At 33.7% G+C, this 21,335-nt stretch overlaps 1 protein-coding gene across 4 annotated transcripts in view; it reads left to right on the top strand.

The window, feature by feature from the left end:
* The window catches only part of SLC41A2 (solute carrier family 41 member 2), a 113,162-nt gene that overhangs the window by 38,701 nt on the left and 53,126 nt on the right, over positions 1-21,335 (top strand). For all 4 annotated transcript variants that reach the window (XM_064491675.1, XM_064491674.1, XM_031462879.2 and 1 more), the window contains exons 4-6: positions 5,671-5,742; positions 9,596-9,740; positions 12,289-12,435. In XM_064491675.1, the coding sequence (XP_064347745.1) occupies positions 5,671-5,742; positions 9,596-9,740; positions 12,289-12,435 (364 nt within the window). The remainder of the gene's footprint in view (positions 1-5,670; positions 5,743-9,595; positions 9,741-12,288; positions 12,436-21,335) is intronic.

Here is a 21,335-nt window from a genome sequence, read left to right as displayed (position 1 = left end):
AATAAACCAAGTACAGTGATTCTATAAATTGCTGAGATTAAGTTCTGTTATCTGAGGTCTAAAATTTTCTGCTTCTGAATGCTAGATATAAGAGTCAGAAATGATATTCACTGTCCTAAAGACAATATTTAAAAGCAAAAAAGCCTATAAAACTATTTTTCAGGATTAAATTGCCTAGCACTTTTCCACTCTAGGCAAAAGTGATTTTTGTTGCCTTAAACCTCTTCGTAGAGAACTCTTGATCCTCTGAAATTATTTTGAAACATTCTACCTTTTAAATTCATTAACTGAAGAGATATTTTTGAGCCCTTACTATATGCCAAGCACTGCTCTGTGTGCTAGGAAATCTGTAATAAACAAACCAGAAAATATTCCTGCCTTCATTGAGCTTACATTCTAGTGGAAGGATATGAAGAAGTTGGCAAAACCTCTTTCTCTAATAATTTTACATCAAAGTTTCCATTTAAATTGTAAAACTTCTAAAATAAGGAAAAATAAAGCCCCAAATAATGACATTAATAACTATGGTACAATTTAGGTACAGTTAAAATCTCAGTATTTTTTCCTAAATTTTGCATAATTTAGAATTTTATATGTTCATGTCATACCCTAATTGTTAGATACAAATGGAATTGCATATTCTCATTAGTTCTTAATTTTAAAGTGTATCTCCTAAGTTATAAATACCAACCCATAGTCATAGCTTTGTGGAGTAGAACTGCTTATGTTTATCTAAAACTGTTTCAATCAATTAGATTTTTAGTTCCCCCATTTCTTTGAAGCATTATTGTGATATAATTGACGTAAGAAACTATACCAATTCAGTCTTCCATTTTATGAGTTTCAGTACATAGTATGTACCTGTGAAACCATCACCACAATCAGGGTTATGAGCATCACCCCTATACATTCAAAAAGCAATTAGAGTGTGTATGTGGGTATATGTGTGTGGTTTAGTATGTTTTATTATAAAATATTTCAAGCATGTAAAATTATTTCAGTTATTCCCAATATATAGTGGCAGAATGAAGAATGAACTTTCCCAGAGTATAAGTTAAAAATCTGGATAATAAATAATTTGAAGGGAATGGAAAGTGATCAAAGGCAGTCAGAAGCTAGAGTTTAACCTTAAAAGACCATAACTACAATGGGTAAGACTTGCAAAGTTTGTGGTTCTCTTTGCCTGATGGAATTCCCCAGTTCTTGAGCCTCATGTGGCAGAAAACCCAAGTCTTACCAGTTTGGGGTGGCAGAGGTCAAGGAGTCTGGCAAAAAAAAAAAAAAAAAAAAAAAAGAGAAAAGTAGGCAGAAACATGAGAGGGGCCTATACTTGAAAGAAAAATACACGGCTAAAATTTATGAGTTTTTGGTATTTTTTATTAAGTGCCTTCTGTGACTTATGCTTAGCTATGGTGGCAGAAAATTGCAGTTTTATTGGCTTGAATTATTACATACCAAGGCTTGGAGCTGACAGAGCAGGTGGAAATTATGGGGAAATCCCAGCAGTATGCGAACCACAGAGAAGATGGGCCCCAAAATCTGAGTATGAATTCTGCCCAGATCTTTGGCTGACCGTTAAACTACAGTGTGGACTCAATAGGCTCTTATTTTATTCAAGGTGTCACAATCCATTACTGCCATTATTCATTTTGATGCCCTCATTGTCTCAGATTTGGCTGGGGAAGCCCTTTCAAACTGAGTCCTGTGTCCTTTTGACATGCCCTTACTATTTTTTGAGCACTTTGTTACTTTCTGGCACAGCAAGATGTTCCAGGCTCACCGTTATACTTCCCCTGTCCCAGCCCTGGAACCGGCCATTTCTCGAAGGAGCCCTGTTTTTTTTGAGTGGGGAATAGTATTTAGAGGTTTTAGGCTTTTTAAGTTGTTTAGTTCTATACTGCTTTTAGATTCCACGTTTATGGTATTTTCTTCTACCATTTTAATTAATACTAATATTTTACAGGACTTTTTACATATTTCTAAGTTTTGATTTGTGGTCTTTGTAAGAGAGATTGTTTAGTCAAATCTTTACTTTGTGCAAGACTGCGAGTGTGTCCTAGATAGGTGAGAATTGACCGATTTTTTAAAACTTAAGAAGAGCAGATTTTACAGCCTCTGGGAAAAATGTACCAACCGTCAGTGGCTAAGACTCAAGGATTCTATGTATTTTATGCTCACTTCTCTAGTTCTTCTCAAAGGAAAACAAATTTTTCTCCTAGAAGCCTTTCCCAACTTTATTCTCATTTCTTTGTTTTCCTTCTACTCCTTCCACTTTTTCATTCTTCCAGATGTTTAGTGTCTTACTGTATGCAGATCATTCTTTAGTTCACTTCCAGTTTCTCCTATTTTTAGAGCGGTCTTATTAGTTTACATTATGGTCTTCATCTTAATACTCTTTGAATTTTAATGTCACTTATATTGTAGAACCTACATGTGGACAAAAAGCTGAGATTATTTCTTTTTCTAGCTGCCAGTTTTTAAATTCACCAACTGTGTGTTTTTAAATAAAATTTCTCATTATACCAATACTATTTTTTCAGTAATGGGAATTTGAAAAATTCACTGAAGAACAAAGAAGAAAATAATCATCCATAAACTCATCATCCAGAAATAACAATGGTTTACTTTTTTATATGCCTATCTTTTTGGTGTTATATTTAATACTTATTTTTTTAAGACTAGTACTTCAATGGAAATTTTCTAGTACCCTTTTGTTTCAAGTACTTACATGTGAAACGTATTTTTTCTAGTATCAATTGTAGTAACTATATTTGTATATGTATAATTTCAAGGTCATCCCAACCCATTTTTATTTTTAGCCCCAATAAATCTTGAGTCCTATCTATAACTCATATACTTGAGGGTCAGATAAATAATGAATAACATACATTTATGAAGAGGAAAGGTGTTAAGAATTATAAAAAGTGGAGACTGCAGACTCCACCTAATGGCACTCAGATTCAGAAATTTAAAACCACTGTTTTGGCCAAACGTAACACCACCTTCAGGCTCTGGCTACCTCAGCTCTACTCTTTCCTAAAAGACTAGTGGGTATCTCTGCCAAAATAGTGGCCTCTTTTCCTAATACTTTTAAGACAGACGTAATTTAAATGAATCTGAGTTACACAGAAGTCTTTATCATATCATGCTCTATTATGCTTTATCAGCTTTCAAGTTCTTAGTTTCTTTAGTTGAGCACCATCAGGTCAACTAATCTAATTAACGTAGGTAGAACAAAGGCCTTTAGAGATAACATTTATGCTTCTTCTTCTCTGGAAAAATGTAGATGGTTCTTATTCATCCTAGGCCTCTGGACAGTAGGATGGGTCAGCCCAATTCTTGGTACAGTTTCACAAGATGGAGGCAACAAAGATCAATTTTCTGTGTCCTCCCATATCCCCACCCCCACTTTAAATGCATGCCCATACCATAACTGTCTTCCCTAGCTATGGAAATGGGTCAACATTCCTCTAGTTTTATTTTATTTTTTAAATCCTTATGTCTAAAAGTCTTTGCTATATAAAAATGAAGTTATTATTTGAGAATATATTCTGCTTTTAAAATTTCACATCATAAATTATATTTCATAAACATGAAATTATTTTATTTCACATCTGCCATTAACTTGCTAATTATTTATTTTGCACTAAAAGGATTATAGACTCAGAGATTTCTAGGCTAGAAGGGACTTAGAGATTGTGATCATCATCATTTATACAGCGATTCATTGAGTAGTGTAAAGTTGCTCTGTCAGTTTGGGTTTGGTCAGGAAAACAGAACCATGTTATGTACTGTGGCAGTAAGAAATTTAATAGACCCATTTGGGTTTACACAAATGTGGGAGAAATTGAAATGAAGATCTGTGATGGGAAGGTCAGAGAAACAGCCTGAAACACTGAAGTAGGGGGAGAAAGCCACGAGTACTTTGCAGTGAAGAGGTCCTAATACTTACCATATCTGACCAGTGAGACCTTCCAAAAATAATAGCCTCTCCTTCATTTTTGCCTTTCAAATCTTAGGTTCTTCTCACTGGCAGACTATAATCTGAAGCTCTAGGGAAGGGGATTTTGAGGAATGTTTCTCTAGGCATCACTGGTAGTAATGAAACCAAATGAATCTGACACAGTTGCATACCTAATTCACAGCACTCATTCATTCTGTCACTCTCATCTTTCTTCCTTTTCTTGGACCTCAGTTACTGTATGTCTCCACTGATCATCAAGCAGTCCTGAAGTCTTGACAACTTGTACTTTTTCATGGAATCATTTTAGATTGCTTCCTATACCTATAGGAATCTTTTTAAAAGCTATTAAAAATAACACTCATTTTTCTCATACATATTTCTTGAACACTAAGCCTGAGATAAGTTCACTCTTTAAACATTGCTTGTAACGTATTCACTAGCGTGAAGATTGGGATTACTAGAACTACAAACACAAATTTCATCAATAATTTGGATTTTTAGGCTTAGTTAAGAAATATACAAATAAAGACAGCAGGAATAATTATTTTGAAACACTGAGAAATCTTAATACTTGCATTTGCTCGATACATTGAGACCACAGTTCAGAGTGAGGTTTGAGAGCAGAATCTGTTTTCCCTATTGATACAGGAAATGTTGATGTCCCACTTAATCTTTTGGTCTGAAGCCAGCAAGCTAAACTCTAGTTTGTCCATCATTAAAACTACCCATAAGTAATAACCCTTATGTATCTCCCTCTTTACCCATTCACCTGTCTTCCATGACCAATGGGATGATGAGTAATTGAAACCCAGTTCAGTATATTTTTAATAATGATTGCTTATTGCTTTCCAATTGACTGCATTAGAAAATCTTGTCAGATTTGAATATATATTTTTTGAATCCTAAGAGATTGATAAGTATGATTTAGCCTACAGAGCAATTGAGTATGTGAATAATATTATTTTTTAGAGAATATTCTTCCATTTAGCCAAAAGATGTATAAATTTTAATAGTGAGATACATTATCAAAATTTATATGTGAACTGAATGAATTTTTTGTTGATAACAATTTTTGTCATGACTCAAATATAAATCATGTACATATGAATGACTTGTTTGTATCTGGGTTTTTTGGTCAATTCTTCAAATTACGTATGTTTCACGATGTGGGATTAAATCCTAGCAGCTCATAATTATGTAATTATTTATATTGGGCCTCAGTACACAAAGTTTGGCATGTTAGTATGACACTTGATGAGGGGAAGGGTATAGCTCAGTGGTAGAGTACATACATGCCTAGCATGCACAAGGTCCTGGGTTCAGTCCCCAGTACCTCCATTTAAATAAATAAATAAATAAACCTAATTACCCCCCAACTCCCCCAAAACAAAAAACAAACAAATAGACACCTGATGATGTGAGTTGTAAAAATAACATCAGAGGTTAGGTAGATAGTACTAACTAACTAGTTCACTAGTTCTTGTGAACTAATAATTAAGTAGAAAGAAATTTTTTTCTCAGCATCTCAAGCAAGCTGAATGTGAGATGCAAGACTTGTAGTGAATTCAGAATTTTATTAGTTTGCAGTGTGAGCACATAGGATATACTAAAGGATTATTTTTGGCTTTAAGACTTCATATGCTATTTAAACAGAGTAGAGGGCATATAGATTATTCAGTGATATATGAAAATATCCACCTTAACAGGTAAATATTGGGAAGATGGATTCACCCATTGAAAAGTGGAACCTAATAATTGGCAACTTGGCTTTAAAACAGGTAAGTGATACACATATTTGTTTATAGTTCTTGGGTTTTGTCTCTAAGAATGGAATAAATTTTAGTGCTCTTAAGTCTACCATTTAATTATTTCAGGGGACCTATAACAATAATTTAGTGCTTTGAAAAAAATGATAGAGTAAATTGATACCCATGGCTTCTGAAAGTTTTATTTCTCTAGAAACTGATCAGATTCTTCAAAATATGAAAAATATATAATATACAAAATACAGAATAAATACACTGCTTTGTGTGTAATAGAGCCAGAATTTGAGTTAATATCTCCATAAGTAAGTGTTTAGCACTTCAGTGCTTAGGTATTATTTTTTTAACTCTGATTTTTTTAAAGTAAACCTTCTAATTAAACTTAGCTCTTTTTGATATGTCGTTGTCAGATGTGTGTTTAAGCTGAGTTTTCTTTAATTTGTTAATGCTCTCAGTGTTACTATAAATGATCACATTAAATTGTTAATTATGTATACATGAATTATATATAGATGATCTAGTTCTTTTTAAAATTTTTTTTAAGTCTAGGATACCTTTTTTATTGAAGTATAGTCAGCTTATAATGTTTAATTTCTGGTGCACAGCATAGTGATTCATTTGTACATATATATATTTCTTTTCATAATCTTTTTCATTATAGGGCATTACAAGTTATGGAATATAGTTCCTTGTGCTATACATTCGGACCTTGTTTATCTATTTTGTATATAGTAGTATATACAAATCTCGAACTCCCAATTTATCCCTCCCCACTCTCTGTCCCCCCTGGTAACCATAAGTTTGTTTTCTATGTCTATGAATGTCTCTGTTTTGTAAATAAGGTTATTTGTGTCCTTTTTTTTTTTAAGATTCCACATATAAGTGACATCATATGGTATTTTTCTTTCTCTATCTGACTTACTTTACTTAGAATGATAGTCTCCAGGTCCATCCATGTTGCGTCAAATGGCATTATTTTATTCTTTTTTAAGGCTGATAAGTTTTCCATTGTATGATATACCACAACTTTTTTATCCAGTCATATTTTGATGGGCATTTAGGTTGCTTCCATGTCTTGGCTGTTGTAAATAGTGTATCTAGTTCCTTCTAATCTCAGGGGAATATCTCTTTCTCTCCCACCACCCTCTCCTATCCCCAGGACACAAGACTGCAGCCCCCTAACAATTCTCTAGCAAGTGTGAGCTTAGGAAATGCTCACTGATTTTAATGTTAGGTTAACTGGAACGTAATGTTGAGTTGCAGAAAAGTAATATCATGTAACACGTTTCAAAGACAAAGAAATAAAGGAATTTTTGGAATGTAGGCTTTAAAAAAATCTATGCATCTGCTTCTAAGATCACAGGGTTAGAAATAAAGTCTGGTATCTAATCTCAGCTCTAACATTAACCAGCTATATAATCTTTGTTAACTTACTTGACCTTCCTGCACTTCATTTTCCTCTTCTTTTAAGTCACAGTATTGCACTAGGGATGTCCATAATCATTTTCCTGAAACTGTAGAAGTCTATGCAGGGCTAATAGCCAAAATATCTAACAAGAAGACTACTATAAATTAATGTATAAATTAAAATTGAAAATATATTCCATTTTCTTCTTTAAACACCCTCTTACTGAGTGATGTGAGTTGTACTATAGATTATTTATCAAATTATTCTAATAATTTCCATCTAGGCTTTTAATTTTTCCTTTCACTCCTATTCTCCACCCTTCCCTTGTCTTCCTGTCTCCCTGCATCTGTTGGTTAGGATGGGAGCCAGAGATGGCCGGGGAGTCACTGACTCTAGTTACCATAGCCTGAAGTATGTATTTTTGTCCCACTCCACCAAGGATGCATGAGAAACAGGGAAGCCCACACAGGCCCATCAGGACACAGATGGTGCCAGCCAGCAAGGCAGCAGCTGGTTGGAGCCCACTTACCTGTGGACGAAAGCAGAGGGGAGTAAGAAAGCAAGGTCAGGTGGGGGGTGGCGGTTGTGCTCTCTCTGAAGCTTTATCTAAAAACTTGAGCCAAAACTTGTGAAAGAGTAGATCACATGGAGGGAGGAGTGGGATGGGCTCGCAGTGCTCCTTTTCTAGTGACAAGCTGTGGAGGGTGGACGTAGGGAAGGATGGAAAGGACAGAGGAGGCTTGTGCTGTCATCAGCTTCCCTGACTATTAAATGGGATCCGAAGCAGATGACCTGTCATAGATTTCTTCACAGTTATACCCAGTGGCCACCTCGACCTGTCCATAAATTGTCGAATAAAGCTAAGTTCCCAATCCCAATGAAGAACCAGTACCCCACGAGGAGGGTATGCCCGGCACTCACATCTGTTTAGGCCTGTGTCTCTTGTGAACCTCCCCACCTTCTCCTTAACCCAGACTTTGCTCTTCTCTTTGGTGCAATTGGATATTTCCTTTGCAGGTTCACAGAACAGGACTTCTTAATCTAAACTTTGTGTGTGTGTGTGTGTGTGTGTGTGTGTGTGTGTGTGTGTGTGTGTGTGCGCGCGCGCACGCGCATGCATGCTGTGTTGTCTTCTGTAGGCTCCCTAGCTCTGTATTTTATTTCCAAGAAGTAAAAGCTCTGTGTTTTATTTCTAAGAAAAACCTTGGAATCACAATGCTAGAATTTACATTATTAGTTAATTTTATTGCTTTTACATATCATATTATTGAATAACCAGTATGAGAATGCTGAAATATCTTAGCACCTGGTATATTCAGTGATCCTTACAGCTTGAATCTCAGCTCTGAATCTGCCGTAATGAAAGATCTGGGACCGGAATCTAGGCTATCTGGTCTCGCTAGCCTGGGCTCTTGCATTGATTTACTCTGTGCCAAGATCAGACTACCTGTGTCCCTGGATCCCAGTACATGGTATGGCTTCATAAAATCTGTGATCAACCATAAATTCTACTCAACTATTAGATGCATTTGTGTTTTTGTGGAGGGAAGGCTCAATAAAATTTTCTCCAGATTGTCAAAGGAGTCCGTGGTACAAACACAGTTAAGAATCAGTGAACTAGATGATTCCTTTAGGGTTTCTTTTAGTTCTAACACTTAGTGAATATGATTTTAAGAGTTCATAGTGACTTTTTAAAATTGTCTTTTTTTGCGGGGGGTGGGGATTGCTTTGTGCCACCACTGTGGAAAGCACTTTTTGTATTCGATTCATTTAAATCTCAAAATAACCCTTTCATGTTCGATATTATTGTTACCATTTCTCAGATTAGGAGTGGAAGTTTTATAGCACTAATCAGGATCGTGACTATTTGTGAGGTTATTTTTTAATGTCCATCTCTCCCATTGGACAAGAGTTCTGTGAGGGCAGGAAATAAATCTGTTTTGACTGCTGTTGTAGCCTAGCACCAGGCAGACATCTTGTACATAGTAGAGTCTGAATTAATGCTTGTTGGGTGGGTGAATTTAAATAACTTGGCACAAGATTGAGTGGTATAGCCAGAAATCAAACTCTCGTCATTCGATTATAGAATCCATCTCTTGCCAGTATTGCCTCTAGAGTTAGGCTTCCATTGTGTGGATTGAGTACTTTTCAGTCTTAAGGTTGGTATTTTCTTAGATCTGTGGATTACACCATCAAATTCACTTGGGGTTCTTGTTAAAAATAGATTCCTAGATCCCCTTCCATTCCTACTGCTGCCAGATTAGGGCACTTTAAGAACCCATCACCTCAGGGAATTTTAAAGTAAAATGCAGTCGCTTCTTCAAAAGGTAAGACAGCTCAATTACCGAATAATATACTTTCTTTCTTCTGACTCAACTTGTATGCCTATTTACAGAATCAAATAAAAATGTGTTTTGAAAATGAATAACTCAGTTGGACTATTTAAAACTTTTTTTTAAGGTTCAAGCAACAGTAGTTGGCTTTCTAGCAGCTGTGGCAGCAATTATTTTGGGGTGGATTCCAGAGGGAAAATACTATCTCGATCATTCCATACTTTTGTGCTCTAGCAGTGTGGCAACTGCTTTCATTGCATCTCTTCTGCAGGGTAAGTAAATCGGTAAATGTCTACCCTACAATCTTTTACTTTCTAATTACTTTTCATGTTAACTGTTTTTATTTAAATGACACTTTTTCATTATAAAAAGCAGAAAAGTTATCTACCTTTTAAAATATCTCACTTCAGATATATCTATATGTATTATATGTAAACCTAGTATAGAGCAAGTTTCTGCGGTTGTCTCCCGGTCTTCAGTCCCCTGGTACAGTTCCCAGACAAGATCAGGAAAATAGGCTGGATATTCATTTATTCCTGTAAGTTAAATTAACTGAGAAACACCTTTCTGGAAATAATGCAGAGGATTTACTGAATTGTCATTCAAATAACTAGTTCTCTAGGAATTTAGAGTTTCAAAAGCAGTCCCTCTGTTAAAATTTCTTAAAGTTTCAGATTTCAATTTTTTTTTTTTTTTACTATTTCTGTGGCAATATAAGTATAACCATATGCTTAACACAGCATATTGTTGGCTATAGAACTTTAAAGAGCCAGAAGGTTTTAAAGTTTAACTACATTATAATTTTTTTGTTGGGATGTCATTCTTAATATTGATTTATTAATATTAACTTTGCACAAGAGAACTTTTATGGAATCATAATCATAAAAACTGATTTCTTTTTATTTTATTATTGCCGTTTTCTCACTTTGTATAACTAGGAAAGTTTAAAATGGAAAATTCTCATGTCAGGTGATCATACAATGAAGCTAACTTTTTTGTCTGGGTTCTGGTAATTTAGAGAATCTTATTAAAATTAAGACTTGACTTCCAAAATATTTTCAAGCATTTTATTTTAGTATATAATTATACCAGGGGTGGTTTCTTATTTCTATATTAGAATTACTAGAATTGAATGGTGTTAACACTGGCAAAAGCAGAGTGAAGTTATGCTATTGGAAAATTAATTTCTGGTAAAACAAATGTTAAAGCATTAGCACTCTGTTTCTTTAGGCTTATTTGCTTCTGTGTTCTTTCTAATCTTGTTTCATTTAGAAATAATTATTTAAAAATTTTCAGTCTAACATATTTGTATTGCCTGGGGTTTTTAAAACCATAAAAATTCAGATTTTAAAAATACTTTTGCTTAAGTCTTCTTACTTTGAATAATACATATTCTGACTTTATGATAAGTTGACCTTTATGTAGAGCAGATACTATTAACCACCTTTTGTAGGTGAGAAAACATACTCAGGTAAGGGAACTCGTCCAATTTCATCAGATTGTTCACAAAAAAATCAGAATTAAAATCTGGTTCTTGCCTCCCAGCTCTTTCCACTTCTCCATGATGACAAAATAGTTGTTTTCAGCTGAAAAGATATAAATGGCATTCTGTCATAGGAGAAGTTTCCACATCAATCTTAAAAGGTGCTGATTTTGAAAAAAGAATTCTATATGATCACATCTTGATTGATTATTATATAATACGTTAAAAAAAACTTCTATCGCCTTTTTTAAAAATTTACAATAATATTATGGGGAAGGTAAGTCCTTAAATTGAAAAACCCTCCAGAATATAAGACGTGAGACAGTGAACCAAGACAAAAATTTTGCTTTTAATAATTTTGGCTTTATGGTGTAGTAGAAAAAAAACAGTTACAAGCTATATGACCTTTGGCAAGAATTTAAACCTACTCTTAGTACCTCAGTTTTATTATCTATAAAATGAATACTTTAGAATAAAATCCTTTGAGTCATTTTTCAGTCTAAAAATGCAGTGAAAGTCTGGTTCTTTTCTATAGCCATATATAGGCTTGCATATTGATTTATGGTTAGCACATAAATGAACTAATCTTAAATTTTCTCTGCACTACATCCTCTTAATGTATTGGCATGAGAAAATCTGTACAATTGAGTATGGATAGAAATGCTATTTTTCTCCTGTTTCTTTGATTCAAGAATATAAAGATTTAAAAGTATAAGAACACAGTCAGATTTTCATCTTCTGTTGTTGGAGGTTCAGACTCAGAAACTTTTGAGTTTAAAGAGTATCTTTTACAAAGACTGCTTCTTGTATTCTGGTCTCCAGTGTTCAAAATTTAATTACTTCTCTCTTCTTAATACTTAAACACTTTTTAATAATAAAATGAAGGAAACATTGCTGGCTACCACTAAGTAAACAAATCTGGTTTTGTTGGTGTTCTCCCCAAGTGCTATGTGTATAAAAATGACTCACCTTTCTTGACATTTCATACTTTAAGGGTTAAAATAAAATCTTTGACTTTGATATACATGAATACATTACATCAAAGGCATGCATGTTACTAAATTTGTAACTTTAGCTTTAAAATTGCAACAGTAGCTTTTCAAATCTCTAAATGCAACATTGAACTTTCCAAATCTTTTGTGATCCCCACTTGGAATTTGTTGAAAGACATTTTGCTAAGGCATTAGAGTAAAATGTTTTGTTTGCTTTAGTCAGCTTATCTAAGCAGTCTAACTGGAACTGGTATGCTGTTTGTCTAGCCTGTAAATTTCAGTATTTAGGAAGATTGATTTTCTTTAAATCATGGCACAAAAAGTAATGAGCTTTCTTTTTTCTAGGAATAATAATGGTTGGGGTTATCGTTGGTTCAAAGAAGACTGGTATAAATCCTGATAATGTTGCCACACCCATTGCTGCTAGTTTTGGCGACCTTATAACTCTTGCCATATTAGCTTGGATAAGTCAGGGTTTGTACTCCTGTCTTGGTAAGTTGACTTGAAATTAAATATAATGTGTTGTTCAGAGTCTCTTTAAGTAAATGTTGTTGCAGCAATGTGATGAATCCATGTTGGCCTTCATCTGTGTTAGAACTCTGGTTGTAGCTGGTTAGAATAACTACTGTTTGTTGTATACCTACTATGAGTTGTCATTCTCACGTATTGTCTTCTCTTAGAGAGTTTAAAATTCTAGAAGATAAGGATTATCGTCTCTAATTTCAGATGAGAAAACTGAGGGTCGTAGAGATTACATGTGTTACCCAGTACTGGTAGGAAGGTTGAACACAGGCCTGTCATCTATGAATTCTGCCTTTTCATCTCAATGTGCAGGCAGTGAGAAGTCAACCCAGAGGATTTTGGTACACTTGTTGTGTTACTGTCTCAGAACATAAAGTTATGGTGGTATTTGAAATTTAGTGATTTCCCCCCATCAGAAACCAATGTGGCAATTAATAACAACCACCAAAAAATCACCGTGAAAATTAACCTGAATGCTGTGTGAATTTGCAGCCATCTTATGTATGTGATTCCTGTTGATAGTAAGAGAATATTTATAGACTCTAATGAATTGCTTTAATGTAAATTTATACTCTGGGACTATTGTCAGTGTAAATGAATGTCATTTGTGAACATAGGTTTAGTGCTGAAAGGTGGTTGTAGTTTCATTTTTTTTTTAGATGCCAGATTTTTAAAAAATGAAAATAGAAACCCACAGCAATACAAATAAGGTTTATAAGCCAAGCCAGAAGCAAACATTTATTCACATATCCTCATATATTTTTATAGATTCCAGACAGATTTATGGTATACTTTGGAATAAATCTAAAGTACATTTGATTTGAAGAAGAGTCTCAGATAAATGTTTTTGAAGAAAGGGCTTTCACCTAATAAAGGCAGTCATTTTTCTACTACTTTTGGAGCTATCAAGAGAAGCTTAACTTAGTATAGACTTGGGTACTTAAATTACCATGAAGTCGTTTGTAACACATTTCTCAGCTGCTTGCTAAATACCATGATGTCTCCTCATTTGAAGCCATTGAAGAATGTTGTCATAATAAATGTGACACTTGTTATAATGATTCAGACTAAATATTGTGACATTCCATAAGATAAATGAGCTTTTAAGGAAAATAGTGTGTGCTCACTTGTTAAATTGTATTTTTAAAAATTGGAAGTGATAAACTCTCCTTATTAAAAGCTTAATCAATCCGTTCTCTAAAGCTTCAAGTACTTTGAGTGTTACAGATGATACATTAGTAGTTTAACTAGATCAAGAAATAAAAAAGTGAAATTACATACCATAGTTTTGAAATTAATGTATTTTTTTGGTAGTGTCTTTGGTTTTGGTATCAGGGTGATGGTGGCTTCATAGGATGAGTTTGGGAGTACTCCTTCTTTTTCAGTCTTTTGGAAGGGTTTGAGAAAGATTGGTATGAGTTGTTTGTATGTTTGGTAGAATTCCCCAGTGAAGCCATCTGGTCCTGGACTTTTGTTTGTAGGGAGGTTTTTTTTTTTTACTGCTGATTCTATTTCATTTCTAGTGATCGGTCTGTTTAAGTAGTCTATTTTTCTTGATTCATTCTTGGTGGACTGTATGTTTCCAGAAACTTCTCCATTTCTTCTGGGTTGTCCAATTTGTTTCCATATAGTTGTTCATTGAAAGATAATTTTATTATTAAATAGTACTTTGATTTTTCTAGGCCTTTACTTGTCTTCTGAAAGTTGGCTCAAAATATCGAGATGAATTATTAAAACAGTATCTTTTACGTTTCATCTGTATCATTTGTTTCCCTAAAAAGATATTTTTAATTGGCTACTGATAGATTCCATAGTTAATTTAAAGGTGTTTCTGAAGTGTCAGTTTGAATTTCTAAAGTGTCTGCATTATGAACACTAGGGGGCCTCATAAAACCACCAGTTGGAAGCCTAGTTTTGGGGATATTCTGAACACAGAGATTAGGAATGGGCAGGCTTAAATTCCAAGATCCCATTCATCCTGCTGAGATGCCTAGCTCTTGGAAACAAAGTTTAATTCCTGAACTATATCAGAAACACTTAGCAGTCTTCAGAGATTATAAAAGGATTTCATGGTGGCCATAGGCTTTGGTTATCAATAGAGGCCATGAACTGTATAGCTCTCAAAGAACTGGACATTGAGGAAGGTCTCACTTAACTCCCCACTTAGAGTTTTGGATATTTGGAAATGACTTTGAACAGCTCCCCTCGTGTCTTGTTAGCTTTGATACATGTACTAAGGTTCACTCTACATCCATTTAACCTGCTACCTTTCTCTTATTCCTGATAAAATGTGCTGATTTCTGATATCTGAAGTCAATCTGGAATTTCCTTTCTCACCTCTCCAGTTCTCCAAAAAAGGGCAGAAGAAACAAAGCTCTGTTTACTCTTACTGACTTTTGGTAGTCACTGTAAGTAATCTTTATTACTTAGTGAACAAAGTGGAAGTTTTGGCCCGGTATTCAGGCCTCCTGGGGTCTCACCTTCTCAAGCTCCGCCAGCTCCTCCTTCTCTTGTGCTCCAGCCATACTCAGCTATTTACTGATTCTCATACACGGCCTGTGATTTTTCTCTTATCTTTCTTACATCATTCCCCTCTCCTCCATGAAGGCCGGTTAGGATCCTCATTTTTCAATACTAAATTCATAGATTTCTCTAATCTTAGGGAACCTTTTTCTCCTCTGAATTCCTATAACACTTTATTGAGTCTTCTCTTTATTGATTCTTTACATTTGGCATGTCATTATAGCTTTTTATGTAAATATGATACCTGCCCTTATGAGGGTATATAAGCTTCTTATGGACAAAACTGTGTTTTTATTTTATTTTTTTTGTAGCACCCCATAGTACCATATACATAGTGGATGTTAAATAAATAACACTTTACCAAATGCTTTATTCCTTTTGAAAGTTATCCAGTTAATGTGAGTAGAAATTATTTGGGAAGTGGTATATATGCATGGAAAATGGAGGACAGTTATCCCTCTTAATGATTTTGCCACAGTATCTGTCCACTAACATAATAGATTGTAACGAAAAAATAATCCTTTCTTTTTTAAATTTTTTACTATTTTTTTAATGGAGGTACTGGGGATTGAACCCAGGACCTCGTACATGCTAAGCATACAATCTACCACTGAGCTATACCCTCTCCCTCAAAAAAAGATCCTTTCAGTGAGGACATATTATTAGGAAAATATTGGAATGGTAGAGTGCCTTAGCAGGAAATGTCTAGAAAGTAGTATCAACATAGAAAAATTAAAATGGCAACATATGCCTAGAAAAGATCTATTTCAAATGAAAATAGAAGAGGAAATAGCAAGTTTAGAGAGTATCCTAAGCTCTAGATTATGATATGCTTTGATATGACTTGGAGAGAAAATATAAAGTTATTTATTCATTCATATAGTAATCTTAAAACATGTAGCAATCTTTAAAAGCTCTTAAAAGGATCTAAAGTTGTGCCAGTAACTGAAATACCTGTATACTTATACAGTGATTGTTGCTTTTTCTTTCTTGTTTGCATAATTTCAATAGGATTTTAAAGACTCTTTCAGTTATTTATAACTACATGACTGTATAATCCTTGTATGTACATGATGTTTACTGATTTGAAAAATTATCAGCTTTTCTCTTTTTAGGCAAGACCTGGGAAGCAAAGTTTTTATTCATTTCTCATTCTTCAAGGTTAACTTTAAAAAGATGGCTTGCAAAGCAATAAACTCTAAGAGCAATAACAGTCAGCCTTAGGTTGTTACTTCAGTCCTGTGGAGACTAACAGGGATGCCACCTGGTTATTTACAGAACATCCTAGAATATCACTGCCTTGATGTGGTGATGTGAGTAGAACCTAAAGTATTGTACATTTCACTCTTCTACAAAGCTCCTCAGTGCACTGTGCCATCTTAGTTTAGAGTGATTCCTAACAGGTCAGTTTAGTGAGAAAATTCTGATGGTTGTGTTATAAAAGGCATTTAAAGAATGTTTACAACTTTTCATGCACATCGTTTTGTTGTTTGCCCAGAAACAGCTAACATAAAAATGTCACTCATAGCAGCTACATATTTCAGAAGTACTGCAGGTGAAAATAATGAATGCTATTAATGAAATTATGTAACAGTAATTGCAAAGTGCTTCCAACAATCTAATAGAAGGTGAAAGTTGTGAATCAAAAGATGGCAGTTGTGTTTGGCGGTTAAGTGGAATCATAGCAATTTGAACCACTTTAGCTGTGTTAATCCTTATTGTTCTGTAGTTTACCTATATTGTGGAATCAGTACTAATGTACACAGACATTTATTAGGCTTGAAATTCCACAAAGTTTTATCTGTATTCCTGTATTCATTTCCATTGCTGCTGTACAATAACAGAAAATAATTTTCATATAGTTCTGGAGGCCAGAGTCCAAAATAAGTCAATTATTCAGGGCTAAAGTCAAGGTGTCAGCAGGGATGATTCCTTCTGGAGCTTTCAGGGGGAAATCCGTTCCTTACCTGTACCATCTTCTGGTAGCCGCCAACATTCCTTGGCTTGCAGTCACATTACTGATCTCTGCTTCTCTGGTCACATTGCTTTGTCTTCTGCAGTCAGATTCCTCTCTGCTTCCTGACTGTAAGTACACCTGTGATTACTTTAGGACTCACGCAAGTAATCCAGGATAATCTCCCTGTTTCAGAATCCTTGACTTAATCACATCTGCAAAGCCCCTTTTACCATATAAGATAACATTCACTAGTTCTAGAGATTAGGGTGTGGATGCCTTTGAGGACCATTATTCAGCTTACCACAATACCCGTTATGATATGCCCAGAAATTAATACAAAATGTTGTTTTGACTAGGATCATTTAAATGCGTTTCATTTAGAAGGATGACACATTTAGGTTTTGATACTTATATAGAAGTTTATGGTTGATTTTTAATCAAGCATTTTCTCTTGCTTATTGTGTCATTAGTGGTTTTCTAAAGGTAATTCTTTAATTTTATGACATATATAAAACACCAATATATCCTAAAAAGAGGTATGTTTTAGCACCTTCCCTTTTTGTATATTCATAATTTTCCCCTATTGGATTAGAATTTAACCAGGGAAAAGGTAGGAGGGTCCTATACAACTTAACATATAATTTAATTCATTAGGAATGGGCATTTTAGATTTGATGGGAAGTTGAAATAGAATACTTTTGCAGAAAATAATTTTAGATATTTTTATTTTATCATGGCTTTCCCATTCTTCTTTTAATGTTAAAATTTTTATTTGGAGATAATTTTAAACTTATTGAATAATTGCAAAAATAAAATAGTACCCAAAAAATCCTGTGTACACTGTACCAATGTTCACCAAATGTTAACATTTTACCCCATATACTTCATCTCTTATTCTGTTCATCTCTCTGTATGTATATATGTATGTTCTTAGTCTTTTATAACATTAACAGTTTTAAAGAATATAGTCCCCCTCCTTTTTTTTCATTGTTGGAATTTTTAAAAATTGAGATATAATTCACTTGCCATATATAACTTACCTTTTAAAAGTGTACAATTCAGTAGATTTTGGCATATTCATAAGATTGTGCAACTTTTTATCTCATTCCAGAACATTTTCATCACCACAAAAAGAAACCCTTAGCTGTCTTCCCCATTCAGCCCTTCCTCCTTGCACTGGCAACCATTAATCTACTTTCTGTCTCTATGGATTTGCCTATTCTAAACATTTCAAAAAAATGGAATCATATAATATGTGACCATTCATATCCAGTTTCTTTTAATTGATATGTTTTCAAGGTTCATCTGAGCATAAATAATATTTACTTGTATGGATTAATAATATGGCTGAATAACATTCCACTGTATGGTTAGTTATATCATATTTTGTTTATCCATTTACCATTTGATGCATATTTGGATTGCTTCTACTTTTTTGGCTATTATGAATAATGCTGCTTTAAACATTTTGTGTTTTTGTGTGAATATATGTTTTCAGTTCTCTTGTTATATACCTATGAGTGGAATTTCTGGATCATATAGTAACTCATTAACTTTTTGAGGAACTGCCCACTTGTTATTTTTCATTTCTTTCCTGAGAAATTTTTCCCCTCTTTGAAAATTCAGGGCAGTGATTCTGGGGTTAGGATGGTGAGTGTTTTTTTCAACTTCAAATGTCCTTCCAGAGATGTAATGTTGAGAATAATTTAAAAGCTTGGCATGGTGCTCCTCTCTTGACCTGAAAATGAAATACCAAGATGATCTGACTTAGCAGAATAGTTCTTTTCATTTGTTGTTAGTGGGTTTTAATGCTTTTAGTTTTCTGTTTGATTCTATGAAGAGACTGTTGGCAACATTAGTTGTTTTAGGAGGTAAGAATGCCTCCTAGTTGAAATGTTACTTATCCCTATCTGATGGTTTAGCAAGGAGAACTGGGAATCCATCCAATAAAGATTTTTTCATTTTTAAAAAAATTACAGAGAAAATGATTCTATATGTAACATTAGTCTTGTCCCTTTAAGTGGAAGAAAATATTTAAAGAATTTTGTTTTATTCTAATTATTTTGAAGATGTGGTGGCAAATCCAGACAAAGCCATGAGGATAAAATTTGGATGTTATTTTAATACTTACAGTAATTGTTCCTACGTGATTGGAATAAAAAGTTGAGTTTCTATCTAATTCAAACACCTTTAGTCATAGATGAGGAGAGCTTTAAATCTCTCAAGAAGATGAGGAAACACAAAATTCAATCAGAGATAAGAATATGAATAAGGGTTGAAGAATTTTGTGAGATGTCAGAAAAGTTTAGTAACTTTTAACTTAAATCTAAGACTGCAGGCTACAAGGACTGTAAGATCAACTCAGTCTTGAAGTTATGAAGTCCCTACCCTACAAAGTAAGTATTAGAATTCTTCAGAAAAATTCAGGAATGTCCTAGCTGAAATCTCTGATAGTAATAAAACCTTAATCAGCTAGAATTATATTACCAAACATGTTTTGGGGGTGATGTAACTATTTCAAGAATGTGGGCAACTTTTTAAACATAGGGAGATTTAGAACTAAATATAAAAATATTTGAGAAGCAAATTTATGTTATGAATGGTTTTATGCTAAAGAGGCAGTACATATTTTTAACCTTTTTTTTTTTTTTGGTAGGGGGAGGAGATAATTAGGTTTACTTATTTTTAGAGGAGGTACTGGGGATTGAACCCAGGATCTCATGCATGCTAAGCATGAGCTCTACCATTTGAGCTATACCCTCCCCCAGTTTTTAAAGTATACTTGTTACTTAGCCCGTTAGAGTAACATGTCAGTCTTAATTCCATTTTAAAATTTATAATTAATCATTTTTTCTTGTAGTTGTTAAATAGAAAGATTACCAAATTTGTATGCATGGTATGAATATTTATGAAAACTTAAGACTCACCATATTTCTGTGTTTAATTTATTAGATTTAGAAAGATTATTTTACGTTCTAGGAAACTTTTGTGAGAAAGTGAAATGTCTAAAGTAAATAGAATATCTCAGTGTGTTTTCCTAAGTTTGTAAATGCAACCAAATATAATTCTGAAGTTTTAAAAATAATTTTTGGTTGGATGCCAGACATTGTGAATGTAATGTTAGGTGCTTGACTTTTTTTTCCTTGCAAAGTATTGGACTTTGTTCTTGTAGGCAAGATTTTCCTAAACTCTTTCTGTAGGAAAGCACAACAAGGGGAGACAATGAATAATTGTGATCAAGTAAGACAGTCTATCACAGAGAGGTATAAAAAAGTCCTTGCAGTCTGTTATCTGAGTATGTCCCAAATAGCAGGATGTTAATAATAATGGTGATGATGATTATGATGATAGTAAGTGTTGAATAAATGTTAATTTTGTGCCTGGGCATTATTCTAATTAACTTGTATTAATTCTCTTAAAACTCACAGTAACTCCATGAAATAGGTACTGTAATTTTTAACATTTTATAGATAAGGAAATTGAAATTTATAGAAGTTAACTTTCTTGTCCACGGTAAATTTTAACACCTACATGTGAAACTAGGTAGTCTGATTGAAATATGGTTAATACAGTGTACTGTATTCTATCTTAGCATATTAAATGTTCTGAGCAATTCTGCAGTGAAGAACTGTGTCTAACTTTATCAAACCTAGCATGTCAATTTTATTTTGGAGCTTGGAATGCTATTTAGGATTGGGAGGCTATCTGTTAATCAATCGACTGACCAATATTCTATGGAATGCTTGTACTATAAGATCCTTATGGGTAAAAACAATATCCTATTTGACTTTGTTTTTCAGGTTCTAAGTTATTCTTTTTTTAAATTGAAGTATAATTGATTTACAGTATTGTGTTAGTTTCAGGTATACAGCAAAGTGATTTGGTTATATATATTTATTTTCAGATTATTTTCCATTATAGGTTATTACAAGGTACTGAATATAGTTCCCTGTGCTATCTAATAAATCCTTGTTCCTTATCTATTTTATGTATAGTGGTTTGTATCTGTTATCCCATAATGCTGATTTATCCCTCCCTCTCTCCCTTTTGGTAACCATATGATTGTTTTCTATGCTTGTGCATCTGTTTCTGTTTTGTATATAGATTCATTTGTATTAATTTTTAGATTCCACATGTAAGTGATGTCATAATATTTGTCTTTCTCTGAGTTATTTCACTAAGTATAGTATTCTGTAGGTCCATCCATGTTGCTCCAAATGGCAATATTTCATTCTTTTTTATGGCTGAGTAGTATTCCATTGTGTGTGTGTATATATATATATATATATATATATATATATATATATATATATATATATATAGACACATATATATGTGTGTGTGTGTGTCTATATATATATACATACATACATACATACATACATACATA

The sequence above is a fragment of the Camelus dromedarius genome, chromosome 11, assembly GCF_036321535.1.
Source record: "Camelus dromedarius isolate mCamDro1 chromosome 11, mCamDro1.pat, whole genome shotgun sequence".
Lineage (NCBI taxonomy): Eukaryota > Metazoa > Chordata > Mammalia > Artiodactyla > Camelidae > Camelus > Camelus dromedarius.
This window is presented reverse-complemented; position numbering and strand designations above follow the sequence as displayed.